The following is a 22,705-nucleotide window of genomic DNA, read 5'->3' as shown; positions in this document are numbered from 1 at the left end:
CCCTGGAAGACAGAGCTCAGCTCAGCAGGGAACAAAGGCGCTGACCAGCACCATCTCCCTCTCCCATCCCCCAGCCGAAACCCCAAAGGGAACAGTTCCCGTCATCAAACTTGCTTGCACCGCGCAAACACCCAACACTGTGCTTCTGTGGATCCATCCCTCTGACAGGTGAGCCTCCCTCCTGGTGCTGCAGGGCCCCTCCCACAGGGGACCACCAATGGCAAAGCGATCTGAGCCTGCCCCTCCTTCCCCTGTGCACCTTGCGGATCCACCCCGGCTAATATGCCAGATCCCATCAAAGCAGCAGCACAAGCCTGGCAGTGTGCAAGTAGCCCAGACAGGGGCCACACCATTCCACAGTGAATCCTGCCCCTGGGAGAGGGGAAGACAAGGTACACACCAGTCTGACTGTGGCCCCAGCGGTGGGTTGGGGACAGACATCAGGTCTGACCGCGGCCCCACCCACCAATACAAGTTACTCCAGACAGCACAGGGGAAGTGCCCTGCGGTTCCACGTCACCCCAGGGACTATCCAAAATGACAAAACGTAAGAATTCTCCTCAAAAGAAACTCCAGGAAGTAGAGACAGCTAACGAATTGATCAAAAACGATTTAAGCAATATAACGGAATATGAATTTAGAATGATAGTCATAAAATTAATTGCTGGGTTTGAAAAAAGTATAGAGGACAGCAGAGAATCTATTGCTACAGAGATCAGGGGACTAAGAAATAGTCATGAGGAGCTAAAAAAAAGGCTATAAATGAGGTGCAAAATAAAATGGAGGCGACCACAGCTCGGATTGAAGAGGCAGAGGAGAGAATAGGTGAATTAGAAGATAAAATTATGGAAAAAGAGGAAGCTAAGAAAAAGAGAGATAAAAAAATCCAGGAGTATGAGGGGAGAATTAGAGAACTAAGTGATGCAATCAAACGCAACAATATCCGTATAATAGGAATCATAGCTGAGAACTTCCCTGATCTGGGGAAGGAAAAAGGCATTGAAATCCAAGAGGCACAGAGAACTCCCTTCAGATGTAACTTGAATCGATCTTCTGCACAACATATCATAGTGAAACTGGCAAAATACAAGGATAAAGAGAAAATTCTGAAAGCAGCTAGGAATAAACATGCTCTAACATATAAAGGGAGACTGATAAGACTAGTGACAGACCTATCTACTGAAACTTGGCAGGCCAGAAAGGAATGGCAGGAAATCTTCAATGTGATGAACAGAAAACTATGCAGCCGAGAATCCTTTATCCAGCAAGTCTGTCATTCAGAATAGAAGGAGAGATAAAGGTCTTCCCAAACAAACAAAAACTGAAGGAATTCATCACCACTAAACCAGCCCTACAAGAGATCCTAAGGGGGATTCTGTGAGTGAAATGTTGCAAGGACACAAAGTACCAGAGACATCACTATAAGCATGAAACCTACAGACATCACAATACTCTAAACCCATATCTTTCTATAACACTGAATGTAAATGGACTAAATGCGCCAACCAAAAGACATAGGGTATCAGAATGGATAAAAAAAACAAGACCCATCTATTTGCTGTCTACAAGAGACTCATTTTAGACCTGAGGACACTTTCAGATTGAAAGTGAGGGGATGGAGAACTATCTATCATGCTACTGGAAGTCAAAAGAAAGCTGGAGTAGCCATACTTATATCAGACAAACTAGACTTTAAATTAAAGGCTGTAACAAGAGATGAAGAAGGGCATTACATAATAATTACAGGGTCTATCCATCAGGAAGAGCTAACAATTATAAATGTCCATGTGCCAAATACGGGAGCCCCCAAATATATAAAGCAATTAATCACAAACATAAGCAACCTCATTGATAAGAATGTGGTAATTGCAGGGGACTCTAATACTTCACTTACAGTAATGGATAGATCATCTAGACACAGGATCAATAAATTAACAAGGGCCCTGAATGATACATTGGAACAGATGGACTTGACAGATATATTTAGAACTCTGCATTGCAAAGCAACAGAATATACTTTCTTCTCGAGTAACATGGAACATTCTCCAAGATCGATGACATACGGGGTCACAAAATAGCCCTTCATAAGTATAAAAGAATTGAGATCATACCATGCACACTTTCAGACCACAACGCTATGAAGCTTGAAATCAACCACAGGAAAAAGTCTGGAAAACCTCCAAAAGCATGGAGGTTAAAGAACACCCTACTAAAGAATGAATGGGTCAACCAGGCAATCAGAGGAGAAATTAAAAAATATATGGAAACAAATGAAAATGAAAACACAATAATCCAAACACTCGGGCATGCAGTGAAGGCAGTCCTGAGAGGAAAATACATTGCAATCCAGGCCTATCTCAAGAAACAAGAAAAACCCCAAATACAAAATCTAACAGCACACCTGAAGGAAATAGAAGCAGAACAGCAAAGATACCCCAAACCCAGCAGAAGAAGAGAAATAATAAAGAGCAGAGCAGAAATAAATACAGAATCTAAAAAAACTGTAGAGCAGATCAATGAAACCAAGAGTTGGTTTTTTGAAAAAATAAACAAAATTGATAAACCTCTAGCCAGGCTTCTCAAAAAGAACAGGAAGATGACCCAAATAGATAAAATCATGAATGAAAATGGAATTATTACAACCAACCCCTCAGCAATACAAGCAATTATCAGGGAATACTATGAAAAATTATATGCCAACAAACTGGACAACCTGGAAGAAATGGACAAATTCCTAAGCACCCACACACTTCCAAAACTCAAACGGGAAGAAATAGAAAACTTGAAAAGACCCATAACCAGTGAAGAAATTGAATCAGTTATCAAAAATCTCCCAACAAATAAGAGTCCACGACCAGATGGCTTCCCAGGGGAATTCTACCAGACATTTAAAGCAGAGATAATACCTATCCTTCTCAAGCTGTTCCAAAAAATAGAAAGGGAAGGAAAACTTCCAGACTCATTCTATGAAGCCAGCATTACTTTGATTCCTAAAGCAGACAGAGACCCAGCAAAAAAAGAGAACTATAGGCCAATATCCCTGATGAATATGGATGCAAAAATTCTCAACAAGATACTAGCAAGTCAAATTCAACAGCATATAAAAAGAATTATTCACCATGATCAAGTGGGATTCATTTCTGGGATGCAGGGCTGGTCAATCAATTTGCAAATCAATCAACGTGATACATCACATCAATAAAAGAAAAGATAAGAACCATATAATCCTGTCAATTGATGCAGAAAAAGCATTTGACAAAATTCAGCATCCTTTCTTAATAAAGACCCTCGAGAAGGTCGGGATAGAGGGAACATACTTAAACATCATAAAAGCCACTTATGAAAAGCCCACAGCTAATATCATCCTCAATGGGGGAAAAACTGAGAGCTTTCCCCCTGAGATTAGGAACACGACAGGTCCACTCTCACCGCTGTTGTTTAACATAGTGTTGGAAGTGCTAGCATCAGCAATCAGACAACAAAAGGAAATCAAAGGCATCAAAATTGGCAAAGATGAAGTCAAGCTTTCCCTTTTTGCAGATGACATGATATTATACATGGAAAACCCGATAGACTCCACCAAAAGTCTGCTAGAACTGATACATGAATTCAGCAAAGTCTCAAGATACAAAATCAACGTACAGAAATCAGTTGCATTCTTATACACTAATAATGAAGCAACAGAGAGACAAATAAACTGATCCCATTCACAATTGCACCAAGAAGCATAAAATACCTAGGAATAAATCTAACCAAAGATGTAAAAGATCTGTATGCTGAAAACTATAGAAAGCTTATGAAGGAAATTGAAGACCTATCGAACCTCATGAAGATAAAAAGCTTCTGCACTGCAAAGGAAACAATCAACAAAACTAAAAGGCAACCAACGGAATGAGAAAAGGTATTTGCAAATGACATATCAGACAAAAGGCTAGTATCCAAAATCTATAAAGAGCTCACCAAACTCCACACCCGAAAAACAAATAATCCAGTGAAGAAATGGGCAGAAAACATGAATAGACACTTCTCTAAAGAAGACATCCAGATGGCCAACATGCACATGAAAAGATGCTCAACATCGCTCCTCATCAGGGAAATACAAATCAAAACCACACTCAGATATCACCTCACGCCAGTCAGAGTGGCCAAAATGAACAAATCAGGAGACTATAGATGCTGGCGAGGATGTGAAGAAACGGGAACCCTCTTGCACTGTTGGTGGGAATGCAAACTGGTGCAGCCGCTCTGGAAAATAGTGTGGAGGTTCCTCAAAAAATTAAAAATAGATCTACCCTAGGACCCAGCAATAGCACTGCTAGGAACTTACCCAAGGGATACAGGAGTGCTGATGCATAGGGGCACTTGTACCCCAATGTTTATAGCAGCACTTTCAACAATAGCCAAATTATGGAAAGAGCTTAAATGTCCATCAACTGATGAATGGATAAAGAAATTGTGGTTTATATACACAATGGAATACTACGTGGCAATGAGAAAGAATGAAATATAGCCTTTTGTAGCAACGTGGATGGAACTGGAGAATGTTATGCTAAGTGAAATAAGTCATACAGAGAAAGACAGATACCATATGTTTTCACTCTTACGTGGATCCTGAGAAACTTAACAAAAGACCATGGGGGAGGGGAAGGGAAAAAAAAAAAAGGTTAGAGAGGGAGGGAGCCAAAACATAAGAGACTCTTAAAAACTGAGAACAAACTGAGGGTTGATGGGGGGTGGGAGGAGGGAAGGGTGGGTGATGGGTATTGAGGAGGACACCTTTTGGGATGAGCACTGGGTGTTGTATGGAAATCAATTTGACAATAAGTTTCATATTAAATAAATAAATAAATAAATAAATAATAAAATAAAATCCAATTTAATTACTTTCAGAAAAAAAAAAAAACACTATGGACAAATCGAATGGAATTCAAAAAGTGTTCGACTAACCCATAGATGGCAGGGAACAGAAAACAGAGAACTGGAAAACAGAAAAAACAGAAAATGAAAAATAAATGGCAGACTTGTGCCCTAATATATTCATAATTACATTAAACATAAGTGGTCTAAAGATTTCAATTAAAGGGCAGAAATTGGCATAATAGATTGAAAAACATGACCCATGTCTACAAGACAGTTACTTCAAATACAATGATATAAGCAGACTGAAAGTAAAAAGAAAAGGATATATCATGCAAACATTAAAGGAAAGCAAAAATTGGCTATATTAATATCAGATGAAGTAGATATCAGAGCAAAAATGATTACAGAGACAGAGGGGGGCATTATATAAAAATAAAACTATATAATGAAGACATAGCAATCATAAATATGTATGCACCAAATAACAGAGTTGCAACACACATAAAGCAAATACGATAGAAGTGAAACAGACAAGTCCACAGTTATAGTTGGAGACTTTAATACCCCTCTCTCAGCAATCAATAGAACAACCAAACAAAAGATCAGCAAGAATATAAAAGAATTCAACAATACCACTGACCAACAAGACCTAATAAATATTTATAGAGCACTCCATCCAACAATAGCAGAATACACATCTTTTCAAGTGCCCACGGAAGACCAAGATAGACCATACCCTGGGTCATGAAAAAAAACCTCAACAAATTTAAAAGAAATCAAAATCATACAGTGTGTTCTCTGATCACAATGGACTCAAACCAGAAATTAATAACAGGAAGATAACCAAAAAATCTCTAACACTTGGAAACTAAACAACGCACTTCTAAATAACCCATAGTTCAAACAGAAAGTCTCAAGAGAAATTAAAAAAACACATTGAATGAATAAGATGAAATATTAATGAAATTGAAAATACAACATATCAAAATGTGTGGGACACAGCTAAGCAGTGCTGAGAGGGGAACTGATAGCACCAAACACACACGTCAAAAACGCAGGAAGTCTCAAATCAATAATCTAAGCTCCCACATAAAGAACCCAGAATAAGAGCAAAAGAAACACAAAGCAAGTAGAAGGAAGGAAATAATAAATAGCAGAAGTGAAATGGCCCAAACTAGAAAAGAACAGAGAGCCTCTTCAGGGAAAATCAATAACCCAAGGAAGGAAAAACAAAAGAGAATGGCCATGAGATTCACTTTGAGACTACTCAGGACAAGAAGACAAAGTAAAGCAGGTGGGACTCTCTCCAGGGAGGTAACACATAAGGCTGCAGAGTGAACTGGAAAGCTCACTCCAGTACTGTGCTATGAAAGAAGTCGCAATGCTGAATTCTTAAGTCCAAGTATGAATATAATTATCCTGTCACATTCTGGGCTAAGGTACAAAGTTAAAAGCAACAGTCCTTTGAAAGTTAAAACGTGTTTGAAACATTAGCAATGAACTTTCCTACCACAGTTTGAGGGAATGGAACAAAAGACCAATAGGTTTCTATGAAGTTTAGGCTCAGAAAGGAAGCCACGAACACCAGCTAAATTCACCTAATTTTATACGGATTTGAATATTGGTCGTTTCGGGTAACTCAGGATCTTTCCCTGAATCCACTGACAATACTGGATGTTGGTTTTCTCAAAAAGTCTTTCTTACCTCATAGAAGAAGGGATGGCCAGCCATATCAAAGATGTTCACTTTGATTTCTCGGTCTCTGACTTGTACCCTGAAATGTTCAAATGGAAACAATTCCAAAGAAGGTTATGGTTTCTGCGTTCTCATTAATATCATTTATGTCATTTATACATTTCAAAAATGTATGTGTATGAAATGTAAGAGGCTTTCTCAGTGCCTTTTCTTGATTTCAGATAATCTTTACAACAGAAGCCAGCAACTTGGCAGATCATCTTGCCTCCTTATTTTAAAAACACTGAACCCACTCTTATGTGGATCCTGAGAAACTTAACAGAAACCCATGGGGGAGGGGAAGGAAAAAACAAAAAACAAAAAAAAGGTTAGAGTGGGAGAGAGCCAAAGCATAAGAGACTCTTAAAAACTAAGAACAAACTGAGGGTTGATGGGGGGTGGGAGGGAGGGGAGGGTGGGTGATGGGTACTGAGGAGGGCACCTTTTGGGATGAGCATTGGGTGTTGTATGGAAACCAATTTGACAATAAATTTCATATTAAAAAAATAATAATAAATAAAAAAATAAAAATAAAGACACTGAACCCACCTGTAATAAACACCCTCATTTACTTTCAGCTTATCTCAAGATATTTCAGGCCATACCCTTTTACTAACAAATGGTGGCTTTTACTGTGAGACTAAGAAAACTGATTTGGGACAAGTAGGAGTAAGAGGAAGGAAAACAAAATATTTTCTTTCACTTGGCAAGACATCTTAATTACTACCAGCTATGCTTGCTTCCCATGCAGAACAATAATTAAGGTGTATTTTATTAACGTCTGTGTGATCTTCTTGTGACCTTCATTGAGCAAGAGCTATAGTCAACTTGTTTTTCAAAAATTTTAAGGGTGCCCGTGTGGCTCAGTGGTTAAGCATCTGACTTTGTCTCAGGCCATGATCTCATGGTTCGTGAGTTTGAGCCCCACATCGAGTGAGCTAGAGCCCTGTTTCCCCGTTCTTTCTCTCTCTGCCCCTCGTTGGATCCTCTCTCCCTCTCTTTCTGCCCCTCACTCACTTGCACCCTCTCTCTTTAAAAAAAAATTAAAATAGAGAAAAGAACAAAAGGGGAAAGAACAACCATTCATATTAGAATTAAATGCTGCCAACATCATAGCATATTTGCCTCTTGTCCTTTTTATTTTTTTCAAGAAAAACCATTGTTGGAAAATAAATTAATGAAATATTGTAAGTATTTCAAACACTACAGAAATACAAAGATGAAAGTTCAAAATTTATCCCAAATCCTATCACCCAGCAAAAGCCTTTACCAATATAGATGAATGCCAAGGCAGCCTTCTTCTATACACAGACGTGACTGAGAAGCACAAGTGTTTTTATCAAAATGGGATTACACTATTTTAAAATAAAAAGTATAAAATTGACTTGTATTGAATTCAAAAAAAGTTTTTAACGTTTATTTATTACTTTGTATTGAATGTAACAAAAGGAAAAAGAAACTGAGGTGAAGTAGAATTATTGAACTTTAAATATGTTTTCTTCATCACAAGAAGTATTTCCTAAAAGACCCCTCTAAGTTAAGAATAGGGATTATTAACAGTAAGTTAACAGGTTAGAATCATGTTTTTCAGTGACGTGTTTCAGTTTAGACAGCACTGACATGACTCCCTCCTACAGAATACAAGGACATCAGTACTTTCTCTCATCGGCCCTACACTACCTCTGGGTTTGTTTATTATTATTATTCTCTTGTCCACGTTTATTACACCCACCTTCTGTTCTGAAACCATAATGCCTACAGGTGTTTTATATTACTTGTAGACTTACATCGAGCTAACCATTAATCATTTTATTCCTGAACTCTCTACCATATTTCATCAATAACCAAGATGCACATCTGTTTTCATTTTAACATCTGTGAAATCAGGACCCACCTTATAAAAGAGAATGTGAGAACAGCAAAACAACACAAAACAACAGAGTCTGAGAGCCTTTGGAGAAGACCTGGTGTAACGATGTATATTAGAAAATTTGGCCTTAAAGAGATAGCAGCTGAGAATGGATAAAGTCAGGAATGCACAAATGTATTCACACTGAAACTCAAAGAAGTTATTTTAATTCAGATGCCAGACAGAGGACATTAACCTGAAGAAAAATGGTAATTCGCTACCTCAAGGTCTTGCTTTCCTAGGCTGTGGCCCGCAGACCACCTGCATCATTATTATGAGAGGCCGTTAAAAATGCAGATTCCTGTGCCCACCTCACACCCAGCAAACCAGTATCTTGGTGGGTCCCAAGAATCTGCATTTTCACAAACTTTACAAGTAATTCTTCAATATGCTGGAATTTGAGCTTCACCATGTAGATAACAGGAGGGACGGAATGGGTACCTGTTATTTTGACTACCCACGAGTATAGCCCTTTCCTCTCCCAGTTGTGGTTCAGATGAGTTCTGCTATGTTCTTAGTGATCCCACTCTGTTGGCCACAGCCAAATGAGCTGGGGAAAGGCACCTGTCCCCACCTGAACAATCAAAACTTTCCCTAGGATTTTTAAATTTGTATATTAGCTTTGGTCCCTCTCTGGAGGTAAAATTCACAATGTGAGTCTGAGATCTGCTGGCAGCCATGCAGAGGAAGCTAAAAGCTGGAGAGAGACGTAGTAAATTATATAGCTATATTCTGTCCCTGGTTCCAGCCATCTCTAAGGCACAGCATCCTCATAACTGGATTATGTGAATTGATTAATATTCTTTATTATTGTTGTTGTTGTTATCGTTATTATTTTTTCCTTGACTTGGTTTGAGTTAGGTTTCTGTCAGTTATATCCTCCTGATACACCATGGGACAAGCAGCTTTCCAAAAAAAATTTCAGCCAGAGATAGAATAGTCTGTTGAATAAACCACTACAGTTCTATGGCGTAATATGGTGATTCTCATTTCTTAGATGAATAAATTAGCTACTTACATGAATTCAAAACAACACTGCCTTAAATAGGATATCCTGGCATATCACTGATGAAATCCTATGCCCTGAAGTATAGACAAACCTCACCGCTTTAGTCCACCTCCTTAAAAGCTGCCCTCACAGTCTAATCTTACAAACTTCCTCTTTAGATATATCTATCTCACCTAGTAGAGTTTTTGAGTATCTACTACATACAAGCACTGTGCCAGCCACCTGGAAATGACTTATTCTAATAGCTCCTTCTTCATGGGGCTTATAATCTAGCAGGAGACATGAAACATATATAAATAATAATGACATGTGGCAATTTAAAATAAGTACCATAAATAGCATACAGAAGCTTATTATTTCTGTCATTTGCAACTAAAGAGTCCTAACTGATAAAGAAGGTATTCCAAGGCCTTATGGGAACAGGAGCATTTTAGACGTCAAAGAGTCTGATGGAGAGATGAGGGGAAAGGATATTACAGGTGGACAGAATGAATGAATAACTGCACTGAGCTAGGGAAATACAAGGGCAGCGGTGCAGTGTGGATGGAGGGTAAAGTGTGTAAAGGAAGGGAATCAGAGAGGAGGGGGCAGGTTAGGGCAGAATGGTGAGCACCTGAAATTTCACCTTCAGGGAGTGTGCAGTCTACCTTAATTCCACGCTTTGGTGGTATTATTTCCTGCTAATGTAAGCCTATCTCCTCAGGCTCAACCCACCCTTGATTCATCTCGAGATAAATCCCCACTTACTCCTAATTTTCCTTCTCCCAGATCATTTTTGCTAGATACCAATAGGTTATAAAGATCATAAACCAATAAAGGAAATCCTCTGATAGAAAATATTCGACATACTATTTAGACTTTGTGGAAAGAATACCTCAAAATGCTCTACCAACACACCTGCTAATAGGACGTGTTTATATAGAAACATGTTTCCTAAAAAGATACATCTGCTAGGTAGGCTTTTTGTTGACTTCCTCATTGTTGTAGACCCTATACCTATCCCTTGCAAAGGCAAGGCCTGGCAAAAAGAACATGCCCAGTGATGAACAATTGATATGATCACTACATATCCGTAAATGTCTCTTATTCCTATCTTTCCTTCTTCAGAATCTCTATTTCAAGATACATCATTTTAGAAAAATTCTCAAATCTATGTAATTTACAAGCCCAAAGAAACAATGCACTTACTTTGTGACTCCATAGTCAATTCCAATTGTTGCAAGATATTTAGACACAAATCTTTTCTCACAGTAACGTTTTATGATACAGCTCTAAAAAACATAAAAATGCATTCTTTTAGTACATACACTCTGGAAACATACAAAACAAGCACAGTTCTTCATTATGGTTTCTTCATTCACCACAACGGGAAAGAAAGCATTTTCAAACAACTGAAACAAATGCTAAAAGTGAGAATTTTAAAGAAAAATTAAATATTCGTCCCTTAAAACCAAATATGTTTTCAGTTTAGTTCTCAGTCCTTGGACTCTTCTGTTTAGAAGACTTACTCTTATGCTTTCAATGCCACCAAAATGTCTATGTTTAGCCCTGACCTTCTCAAAAGCAGATCGACATCTTCAAATACTATGGCTAGTTTGTACTGAGGTGTCCTGCTGTTCCCTCAAATTCAACATGTCCAAAAATGAGCTAATCTTATACATAAAAACAGTTCATCCTGCTGACATCCTGGTTCTGTCAATAATACCACCATTTTCCCAACCACGGAGGATCAGAATCTTAAAGCCATGTTTGATTCTGAGCCTTTCTAAATCTTTTAAATGTTTCTTGCCTCTTTCCCCTCATTCCAATTCCCATCGACACCACTTTGGTTTAGATCCTCATCATCTACTCCTAGGCAATTGTAGGAAATTTTGTGTTGGTTTTTCTGCCTTCCTTCCCTCCCAACCTCAGTCAATACTACACAGCACTGACATTACTTCCTTAACTCAAAACTCTTCAGTGGCTTCTCACTGCCAAGTTTGAAATCCAAATTCCTTTATCCTTTATTCAAGGTTCCCCATAATCTGGCCCTAATCTGTGTCCCTTGTCTAAACCTTTCTAATATATGCTTTCCATGTCTGCAAAACTCCCAGAGATCTGACTTCCTGACTTTCATCATTACTTTTTCCCTCTACTTGGAATGAGCTTTCTCCCTTCTTTACAAATCTTACTTATCTTTTAAGGCCCAGCCTTACTGGAGCACCAGATTGTAAGAGACCTTGCCTGCCTCTGAACTCTTCTTGCACTTCACATACATGCTAATATACACACACACACACACACACACACACACACACACACACACACCATCAGGCATACATTGCTTTGTATTGTCAATTATCATTTCACATGTGTATACTCCTCTTATCTCTTCAGCTAGAAAGTAAACTACTTGAGGACACACATCAATATTTTACTTCTTTCTTTTGCTCAGTGCCAATGGAATTTTCTCGGTGCCAGTAATAACAACCCTTAGCACTCGTGAAACTTCTAATTTACTTGGGAGTGCTAGTAATGAAGTTTATTTTGCTCAAATCCTTCCCTGATGAACGTTTACCTAAATTAAACAGGACGGTCAATTTAAAAAGCAGTTAATAAGCTTATTGTGAACTGAAAGAAAAACTTCTTTGGAGTGACTACTGCTAACAGACTACACTTTTAAAAGCATTTTACAGCTTGAGGGACGCCTGGGTGGCTCAGTCGGTTGAGCGGCCGACTTCGGCTCATGACCTCACGATCTGTGAGTTCGAACCCCGCGTCGGGCTCTGTGCTGACAGCTTGGAGCCTGCTTCGGATTCTGTGTCTCCCTCTCTCTGCCCCTCCCCCGCTCATGCTCTGTCTCTCTCTGTCAAAAATAAATAAAAATTAAAAAAAAATAGAAGCATTTTACAGCTTGAAAGCATTTCACAAATGTTTTCTCTCACAATAGCCTATGAAAATGAATATGGCCTTTTTCTAAATGATTCATGAGATTAAGGGGCCTGGCAGTTCTTTAACTCCAGTACACTGTTTAAACACTAGTTCTAAGAGGTTAACGAGACACACATTTAAGTAATTGTATTAATAACCACTCCCTATAACACAAAGAGACAGGGTCCTTAAGATCATATAAACCAAGTAACATAGAATTTATTGCTTTCACTATTTTTCTTAAATATATTTTTAGGCACTTTTGCAGAACAACTATCTGAGAAGAAATACTCAAAATATGAAAAAGAGGAATGGGGCAGGGCAGTACAAAGAGGAGGGAATCCGCCTTAACAGATATTAAAATATAGTCTGAAACCAATCAAGACAGTATGATATTGGCATAATAGACAAATAGACAAATAGGTCAGTAGAATAGAACAGAGAGCCCAGAAATAGATCCCATTAAAAGACGAAATTTAAAAGGTGACAGGGGTGATATTTCAAATCAAGGGGAGGTATGCCTGAGCAGTTCAGTTGGTAGAATATCCAACTCTCGATTTCGGCTAAGGTCACAGTCCCAGTGTCCTAGGATCAAGCCCCACATCCAGCCCCATGCTGAGTGTGGAGCCTGGTTGGGATTCTCTCTCTCTCCTTCTGCCCCTCTCCCCTACTTGTGTGTGCGGTCTCTCTCTCTCTCTCTCTCTCAAATAAAAAAATAAAGTCAAGGGAAAAAGAATGATTTATTTAGTAAAATGCCACTTGCACAAGTTGGGCCCTTAACTTCTCTAAATACAAAAATAAATTCAGATGAACTTCTGATTTCAATATTTAAACATAAAACAAAAATTTCAGAAAAAATGTGCAACATATGTACAACCTTAAGGAAACATTTTCAACTAAGAAAGGAAACACAAGAACCACAAAAGAAAGGACAGGCATACTTGAATATATAGAAATAGTAATAATAATAGCAATTATAGGGAGAAATATATATAAAAATATTAAAAGGCAAATAACATACCCAGGCAAATAGTCATTATTCATATGACCAGCAAAAAGTTATTATCTCTGATATCCCTGAACCAGAAAAATTGATAAGATACATCATCCAATAGAAAAATGGGTAGGGAGTATAAATTGGGCGCTATCCAGAAGAGCAAATCCAAATATCCAGTAAGTATATGAAAAGGTGCTCACCTTCATCTGTAGTCCATGAAATGCAAATTAAAGTAATACTCTCACTAACCAGACTGGGAGTCATTAAAAGAATGACAATACCTGTGTTGGCAGGACTACGGGAAATAGGGCAACTGCATACTGCTGGTACAATTTCTTGAAGAGCAATTGGCAATAGCTACTAAATAGCTACTCAGCATTCTACCCCTGGGAATCTGTCTATAGAAATTAGAGGACCAGTATTTAAGTGTGTGTGTTGTCAGCACAGAGTCCAACTCGGGGCTCAATCTCACAAACCGTGAGATCATGACCTGAGCCAAGATCAAGAGTTGGATACTTAACCGACTGAGCCACCCTTATGTTTTGAAGGAAAAAAAAAAAAAAAAAAACCCTATTGTTATTTTAACTAGAACTGAATTGTAGGTTATTTTAAAGAACTGACATCTCTAAAATGTCGAGTGATCCTAATTAAGGGGAAAGTATATCTTTCCATTTGCCTGAGCAATTTTATGTCCCTTTGTAGAGTTTGACATTTTTCTTCATATAGGTCTTACCTGTTTGTTCTTAAGTTTAAACCTAGGCACTTTATCTTGGCTGTTATTGTAAATTAAAATAGTTTTTCAATTTAACATTAAAACATATAATTTGATGGGGCGCCTGAGCGGCTCAGTCGGTTGAGTGTCAGACTTCGGCTCAGATCATGATCTCGCGGTCTGTGAGTTCGAGCCCCACATCGGGCTCTGTGCTGACAGCTCAGAGCCTGGAGCCTGTTTCAGATTCTGTGTCTCCCTCTCTCTCTGCCTGCTTGTTTGCTCACTCTTTCTCTCTCTCTCTCTCTCTCAAAAATAAAACATTGGGGCGCCTGGGTGGCGTAGTCGGTTAAGCGTCCGACTTCAGCCAGGTCACGATCTCGCGGTCCGTGGGTTCGAGCCCCGCGTCAGGCTCTGGGCTGATGGCTCAGAGCCTGGAGCCTGTTTCCGATTCTGTGTCTCCCTCTCTCTCTGCCCCTCCCCCGTTCATGCTCTGTCTCTCTCTGTCCCAAAAATAAATAAACGTTGAAAAAAAAAAATTAAAAAAAAAATAAAACATTAAAGATTTTTTTTTTATTTTTTAATGTTTTATTTATTTTTGACAGAGAGAGAGACAGAGCATGAGCGGGGGAGGGGCAGAGAGAGAGGGAGACACAGAATTTGAAGCAGGCTCCAGGCTCTGAGCTGTCAGCACAGAGCCCCATGCGGGGCTCGAACTCACAGACTGTGAGATCATGACCTGAGCTGAAGTCAGACGCTCAACTGACTGAGCCACCCAGGCGCCCCAAAAAAGATTTAAAAAAACATATAATTTGATATAGGAAAGCTATTAATTTCTGTATATTAATTTTGCCTTATTGAATTTTCTTATTCTTTCTAAAAGCTTTTCAAGTTAATTTTCTTTGGGTTTCCAGATAAATAATCATATCATTAGCAAATAACAATAATTTTGCCTTCTCCTTTCCAGTTATTTTATACTTTATTTCTTTCTCTTGTCTAATCACATTGGCCAATAAATCTAGGGCAATGTTAAATAAATGTGATACTCGTCATTTTGGGCTATTTTTAATGTTGGACCATTCAGCATAGGAAAATTACAGAAATGATGCATGCTTACTTAGCCAGATTATTATTAAGCCTTTTAGAGGCTGTATTCTTTTCTTTTTAATGCCTGGCACATAGTTGATGTTCAACAAATGTTGACTTTTCAGTGACTGCTATGTTAATACTTACATACATATATGCAAATACATAAATAGTACAGGATAATGCTAAATGGAAAGAAAAGGCACTAATAAACATTTACTGAACATCAACTATGTGTAGGGCACCGGTCTAAACACTTCCATTAAGGGCTCTTTTGGGATACAGATCCTACTGGAGTTGATTTTGACAGCATACAATGATAGAGAACTGCAGTAGACTGTGAAGACCCAAGTTCTAATCTGGTCTCTGCCATTGATTTGATGACCTTGGGAGGTTCTTAACCAACAGCTTCCACTTACCCAGAAGGGGAGAGGAGACAATTTAGGTGAAGAGGAGGCAGTTTAAAATTCACTTGGGGGACGGCCTCGGGTCTCTTTCTCATCCTCCTTCCGCCCCCCTCCACACACTAGGGGAGAGCTTTATACCCAGTACATCCAGAAGAAAGGCAGTAGAACTACGGCTTTAGAGAAAATGAATATAATGAAACTACCAGAAATAAAAACAAAACCAACACACAAAACAAAATAATGCAGGCTCCTTGACATCCACGGCACTTCCCCCGTGAAAAATGTCAGTATCAGCTACGCTCTTGCAATGTAGATTCTGGGCTCCGTATCTGCAGAGCAACATTTTACAAGCTCCAATCCTCACATGCACCCCAGTAAGTTCCCTTAGGCTCCCAAGCACTGCTGGGGTAACTAAACTTTTATTCTCTTAAGGACCTCTTAAGTCCTGGACAGGTCACCTAGAACGAAGATAGGCAGACGATCTTATATAAGGACCTAGGCCCCTTTAATCTTTTTGGGATACATTCAAGGGTTAGCGGCCATATGAGACACCTTCTTATGGAGAGTGACGTCGGTGGGGGGGGGGGGGCAAGCGAAAGGTCAAAAAGGTCACGAGAGTTTTCCTCACCCAGGCGCATCCCCTAGGAGGAGACCTGGGCCTGCTCAGGGGCGGGGAGGAGGCTGGGCCCCGGGCTGTTGAGTGGCCGCCCTCCCAGCCAATCGGCAGGTCGTCCCGCCGCGCTGAGGTCCCGCCCCTCCCAGCACGGTACTCACTTTTCCCACCTCAGCGTTGCCCATGGAGATGACTTTGATGCGCAGGGACTTGCCGGGCTCCTTCCGCTTCGGCATGTTAGCCTCCATTGCCCTCGCTCTCTCGGGGCCACCCGCCTCGGTATCTCCTTGTTCACCAGGCTGGCCCGTCCCTCAGGCCTCCTCGTCCAATGGCGGAACCGCTGCTATCGTCACCGCCCCAGCTCCGCGGCTCGCCATCCCCGCCGCTGCCTAGCAGCGGGCGCGGGCGGTTGGGAGCTCTGGGAACTGGGGGTGGGAGAAGAGAGTCTCGCGATGCTAGAAAGGGGCGGTGTGACGTCATCACCGGGCTCTAGAGGGGAGGTTTTGATTACCTGTTCCCAGGAGTCGCGCCCACGCGCGGCGCTGAGTCCCTCGGCAGGAAGTCAGGCTGGGTTTACCCTGAGAGCGCGGTTGGTTTTCAGGGGCGCCAGGACAGCGGCATCTGTTAACGTTTGCAGCCGAGTGGTAGAAATGTATTGGCAGTTTGGGGCAGATCCTCGGGCTTGGAGTATTGAGAATGGTGGGTCCAGGCCCAGTCCCGCTAAAAATTCGAAGTAGACCATAGGGGTGTTATTTTCTGAATTCTTCCGTCCCGTATAAGCCCGTCTACACTACTCGTCCCCCACCCCATACTATGTTTCTCTTGCTCGGGCTCGTAGAGAGACAAGTCAGGAGCCGGGAGAAGTCGGGAAGTTGGGGCTCAGGTTTTGGAAGAGGGGTGTTAGGCAAAATCTGAAACCCGTTGCTATCGTAAAAAAAAAAAAAAAAAAAAAAAGGTTGTCCATTTGGTAGTCTGGGTTTTATTTTAGTCATTGCTCTTTTATTCCAGAGTTCTCTGTCGGAAGAAAGCTCAAACAAGATGTTTCTTACACTCTTCCAGTTCTAGGATGGTCTGTGTGATTGTACCTATATGCTCCTTCATTTTTCCTTTCCCTCCCATTCACAGACTTAACCCCATCATCTGTGCACACCTTCCCTGATAATATGACAGTAGAATAATAATAAATCCTAAGAACCACTTTTCTAGTCCCATTCCAGAGGATGAGAAAAACATCTGCTTGGTTAAAAAACAGCATAAAATGTATGAGAGGAACAGGGATTTTTTAAGTCATTATCTTGGGTTACAGAAGATAAATAGAACTTGACAAGTGATTATTTAGTGCCCTGAAAAAGAATGGCTGCCAATTTCTGAGTAAATTACAAGGTCAAAAGTAGCATTATTTCTGTTCTCAGATAGATTTAAGCATCATAAAAGAAATACATTGTAGGAAGACAGTGAATAAAGCCTCAAAATTTCTTAGCTATCATAAGTCAGATTTTCAAACATTTTCTTTTAATTCAAAAAAATTTTTTTTATGTTTATTTATTTTTGAAGGAGAGAGAGGCAGAGCATGAGCAGAGGAAGAGCAGAGAGAGAGGGAGACACAGAATCTGAAGCAGGCTCTGAGCTGTTGGCACAGAGCCCAACGCGGGGCTTGCACTCACAAACTGTGAGATCATGACCTGAGCTGAAGTCCGTCGCTTAACCAACTGAGCCACCCAGGTGCCCCTCAAATATTTTATTTTTAAATGATTAAAAAAAAATTTTTTTAATGTTTATTTTTGAGAGAGAGAGAGATAGAATGTGAGTGTGGGAGGTGCAGTGAGAGAGGGAGACACAGAATCTGAAGCACACTCCAGGCTCTGAGCTGTCAGCACAGAGCCCATCCTGGGGGGTGAACTCAGGAGCTGTGAGATCATGACCTGTGCCAAAGTTCCACACCTAAGCCTAACCAGCTGAGCCACTCAGGCGGCCCAAAACAAATTATTTTTAAGAAAGAAGCTTACTCTGAGTTGTATTTATAATCAACCAGAAAACTTCATTTAATGAAACTTCCAGGATTTTTTACAACCGTGAAATAGAAGTCCTGGTTAGAAATTTGATAAAGTTCAAAATAATTGGATTTATATTCATTTTTCACAAATCTAGAAGGTGATCTCTCAGCATCATTTAATAAATCAATACACATCTATTTCTTTGCTAGTTCACCTTGGGCCCTGTAATAGAACTGGTGTTGTGAAAGAATAACTGTAAAATGTCAAATTTTCAATTATTAAAAGACTGATTAGATACGATACTATTAGGCATATGGGCAGTAAAATTTGCCAAAGATTAAAATTTATTACCATTTTTTTCATATTGATGTTCCTGAGGTTCGAAAACATAATAAACATATTTTCTACTGGGTGTGTTAAATTAGTTTGGAATCAAAAAACAAGAAAGTTAGCTCTCTTTTCCAGTCTTTAATACAAAAAGAAAAAAGAAATGGGATTAGCTGTGTATAGTGTGAACTTGGAAAGTGGGGGTTAGAAACATGAGCTCTGCAGTTGGCCCTGGGTAAAGTTTATTTATTTTGAGAGAGAGACAGAGAGAGACAGAGTGTGTTAGCAGGGAAGGGGGAGAGAGGGAGGGGGAAAAAGAGAATCCCAAGCAGGCTCTGTGCTGTAAGGAGCACGGAGCTCAATCTCACAAACCCATGAGATCGAAACCTGAGCTGAAATCAAGAGTCTGACACTTAACCGACTGAGCCACCCAGGCACCCCCAGGTTTTTTTATTTTTGTGTATTAAAGATTTCACATATTTTAAAGGTGTATATTTAAAGTAAATTATGAAATATGTTGGGCATAAAATGTATAAAGAATAATATAATGAATACCTATGTATCCACCATACAGCTTAACAAAATATCACTGATGCTATACTGTATTCTTTCCCAATACATCCTCCCTCTTTATAAAAGCTTGCAACTGTCTGAATTGGTGCTTTTAATTTCCAGGCATTTAAAAATTGCTTCACTGCATATGTATATGCACCTTAAAATGTAGTATTGTGTTGCATTTTTAAAAATCTTTTATTTTGAAGTAATTTCACTCAGAAAAGCTTTAGGAATAGCAAAAAAATAAAATCTTGTATACCCTTTGTCTAGAATCATCAGTTGTGAACATTTACTATATCAACCGTGCCCACTGTCTGTATATTCATATATATACACATGTTTTTCTGAATAATTTGAGATTAATTTGCAGGCATGTTTCTTTATCCATAAATACTTCAATGTGTATTTCCTGAAAGCAAGGACTTTCTCTTATGTAGTCATACTGTATTTATCAAAATCAGAAAATGTAACAGTGTAACAGTAACACTGTTATCTAATCCTATGGTTCTCAAACTGTGCACTGGGGTGCCACACAGCCTCACAGGGTTATCCAAGGGGATACCTGTGGGATAATTTACATTCTAAGTTTTCAAGGCAAACAAAATGAGATCTAAGACTATGCAAAACTACTAGCTTGAGGTTGTTTACAATTTCAACAATAGGTGGCACCATATTCCTTGGATATATATTTAGGAAGCTGGATTTTTCCATGGTTGTGATAAAAAAGCAAGTACAGCACAAAAATCAATGTGAAACAGGAAATGAGGGTGCTCTTGTCCAATCTGATTCTAAGGTTTGAGAAGTTGTACGGTGTCCAACAGGTGCACAAATCCCATTAGTAATTGTGGTTAAGATGAAATAAAACTTTCAATTTATGTGTATTATTTTTTCAAATGGCAGCTAAATTGTTAGGGCATAAATATTTAATAAGTTGTTTGAACCTAGATATTTCTCTTGACCAAGGAACACTATGAAAAAAATTACTGTGATACTAAGGGTGCCTTGAACCGAGAACATTTGGGAAACTGGGATCAAAACCACAGTTCATATTCAAATTTCACCATTTGTACCAGTGAAATCCATTATAGCTCTGTTCCCCTGTTCCCCAGTCTGGAGTCTAATCCAGCATCATTTAGTTGTGATGTATCTTTAGTCTTCTCTTACCTAGTATCGTTCCTCAGCTTGTATCTTCCAAAATGACAGTTATTTTTGCAATATCCTTCAGTTTGTGTTTGTCTGGTATACTCTTATGATTAGATTTAGTAAGGTTTGGCTGACATACCACAGGAAAGACATTATGTAGTTTTAAGCTTATCATATTAGAAAATTGGTGATGTCAATTTGTTCCACTTATTAATAATGTTAACTTTAGTTAAGGTGTAGTGTTAACTAGGTTAATCCACAATAAAGTTACTTTTTTCCATTTATAATAAGTAACTATAAGGGGCACTTTGAAATTATATAGATATTCTTTCTCCACTGGACTTTCACAAATTTTCAGAGTTCAACAAGGATTCATGACTGAAGAGATTTTTATGGTGATGAATGCAAGATGGTGATTTTCTTTTTAACTCCATCATTTCTCCTACATTTATTAATTGGTAGTCTAAGGGAAAGCTTTCCTTTCTCATTCATTCATTTATTAATTTATATCAGGATGCACTCATATATACTTATTTTACTCAATGAATATTCTGTTAATACTATTTATTTTGATGCTAAAGCTGGCTCTTATGTCTTTTTGATATGTTCCTACCATTTTGTTTTGAGTATTTCCTTGCTTCCTGGCACAGCAATGAGCCCTAGATCCCTAGGTCCTTTTAGTGGAGAATGGTATTTAGAAACCAAGATCTGGATGCTAGGTGTGTTCATTGATCCGGGTGCCCTTGCTTTGGGCCCTTTCAGTTGACTAAGCCAAAATATGTATACATGTATACGTGTATATACATGTACATATGTGTATATATATACACATACATACATATGTGTATGTATATGTATACATATACATGTATGTACATGCATTTAAATTCATATGTTAAAGCATAGTTCCACTGATATCCCCAATGCATGTTAGCATAACAATTCATTCTAGTCTTCCCCCTTTCCATATTTATAACTCTCTACTTTGACAGTGAGAAATCTGGCTCTTGTTACCTTCAATATATTTGTCCAACCCACAGTACACAGGAAGTAGTTTCAGAATTGCTAATCCATACCATTTCAAAAAATAGAAATATTTCAAACTAGAATTCCATATTTGTTTATAGCCATCTTTGTCTTAAACTGACAAATACAGTGTTTCATATAGTTTCGTATAGTATAAGTATTATGTTCAAAAGTTAATTGGGTTAATCCTTTTTCCCCTCTTTAGTTTGGTTAGAGTTTTCATTTGAAATGCAGTTAAGTTCATTTGTTTCTGTTTGTACTTTAGTTTTTTCCCCTTTGTTACTGCTGACTTTACTAATCTTTTTGAACAGATAAAACATTAATGTAGTTTCAAAAGTCAAAATGATATAAATTGGTGTACTCAGAAAAGTGTTACTTTCACCCCCATCCCAATCCTCTTCCCTCTTCCCACCTACCTTCTGGGGGCCACCAATCACTCTAGAATCTGTTTTATTCTTTCTTATGTTTCTTTTTATAAAAAGTAAGCAGTTACATGTATATATTCGTATTCATCCTTTCTTACACAAAAGTGTGTGTGTTCTTTGAACTTTTTTTTCACTTAACAATATACCCTAGAAAGCACCCCATAGTAGTTCACAAAGATCATGCTCATTCTTTTTTATAGCTACACAGTACAATACTTCATTGTGCAGATATGCCATGTTTTTTTCAATAAATATATTTATGAACATTTATGTATTGTCCATATTGTTGGGGGTATGTCTTTAGAGTAAATTTCTGAAAAAAAAAAAACAGAATTACTGGGTCAAAGGTAAATGCATAGTTAGTTTTGTTATACATTACCAAATTCTGTAAGGTAACATTTTGAGAAATTTTGCATCAATATTCTTTTTTTTTAATATATGAAATTTATTGTCAAATTGGTTTCCATACAACACCCAGTGCTCATCCCAAAAGATGCCCTCTTCAATGCCCATCACCTACCCTCCCCTCCCTCCCACCAACCCTCAGTTTGTTCTCAGTTTTTAAGAGTCTCTTATACTTTGGCTCTCTCCCACCCTAACCTCTCTCTCTCTTTTTTTTTTTCCTTCCCCTCCCCCATGGGTTTCTCTTAAGTTTCTCAGGATCCACATAAGAGTGAACACATATGGTATCTGTCTTTCTCTGTATGGCTTATTTCACTTAGCATCACACTCTCCAGTTCCATCCACGTTGCTACAAAGGGCCATATTTCGTTCTTTCTCATTGCCATGTAGTACTCCATTGTGTATATAAACCACAGTTTCTTTATCCATTCTTCAGTTGATGGAAATTTAGGCTTTTTCCACAATTTGGCTATTGTTGAGAGTGCTGCTATAAACATTGGGGTACAAGTGCCCCTATGCATCAGCACTCCTGTATCCCTCGGGTAAATTCCTAGCAGTGCTACTGCTGGGTCATAGGGTAGGTCTATTTTTAATTTTTT

General features: G+C 38.9%; 1 protein-coding gene across 1 annotated transcript in view; it reads right to left on the bottom strand.

Annotated features, from left to right (window-relative positions):
• Positions 1-16,611, bottom strand: part of DNAJC27 (DnaJ heat shock protein family (Hsp40) member C27) — a 31,148-nt gene extending 14,537 nt beyond the window's left edge. Inside the window, exons 1-3 of the mRNA XM_047069290.1 lie at positions 16,396-16,611; positions 10,701-10,783; positions 6,565-6,634 (exon numbers count right to left, since the gene is read on the bottom strand). Coding sequence (XP_046925246.1) covers positions 6,565-6,634; positions 10,701-10,783; positions 16,396-16,482 — 240 coding nt within the window. The 5' untranslated portion in view covers positions 16,483-16,611. The remainder of the gene's footprint in view (positions 1-6,564; positions 6,635-10,700; positions 10,784-16,395) is intronic.
• Positions 16,612-22,705: the final 6,094 nt, after the last annotated feature.

The sequence above is a fragment of the Lynx rufus genome, unplaced genomic scaffold (genome assembly GCF_022079265.1).
Source record: "Lynx rufus isolate CCGP_SWC_20201006 ecotype Redwood Valley unplaced genomic scaffold, mLynRuf1.p SCAF_8, whole genome shotgun sequence".
NCBI lineage: Eukaryota > Metazoa > Chordata > Mammalia > Carnivora > Felidae > Lynx > Lynx rufus.
This window is presented reverse-complemented; position numbering and strand designations above follow the sequence as displayed.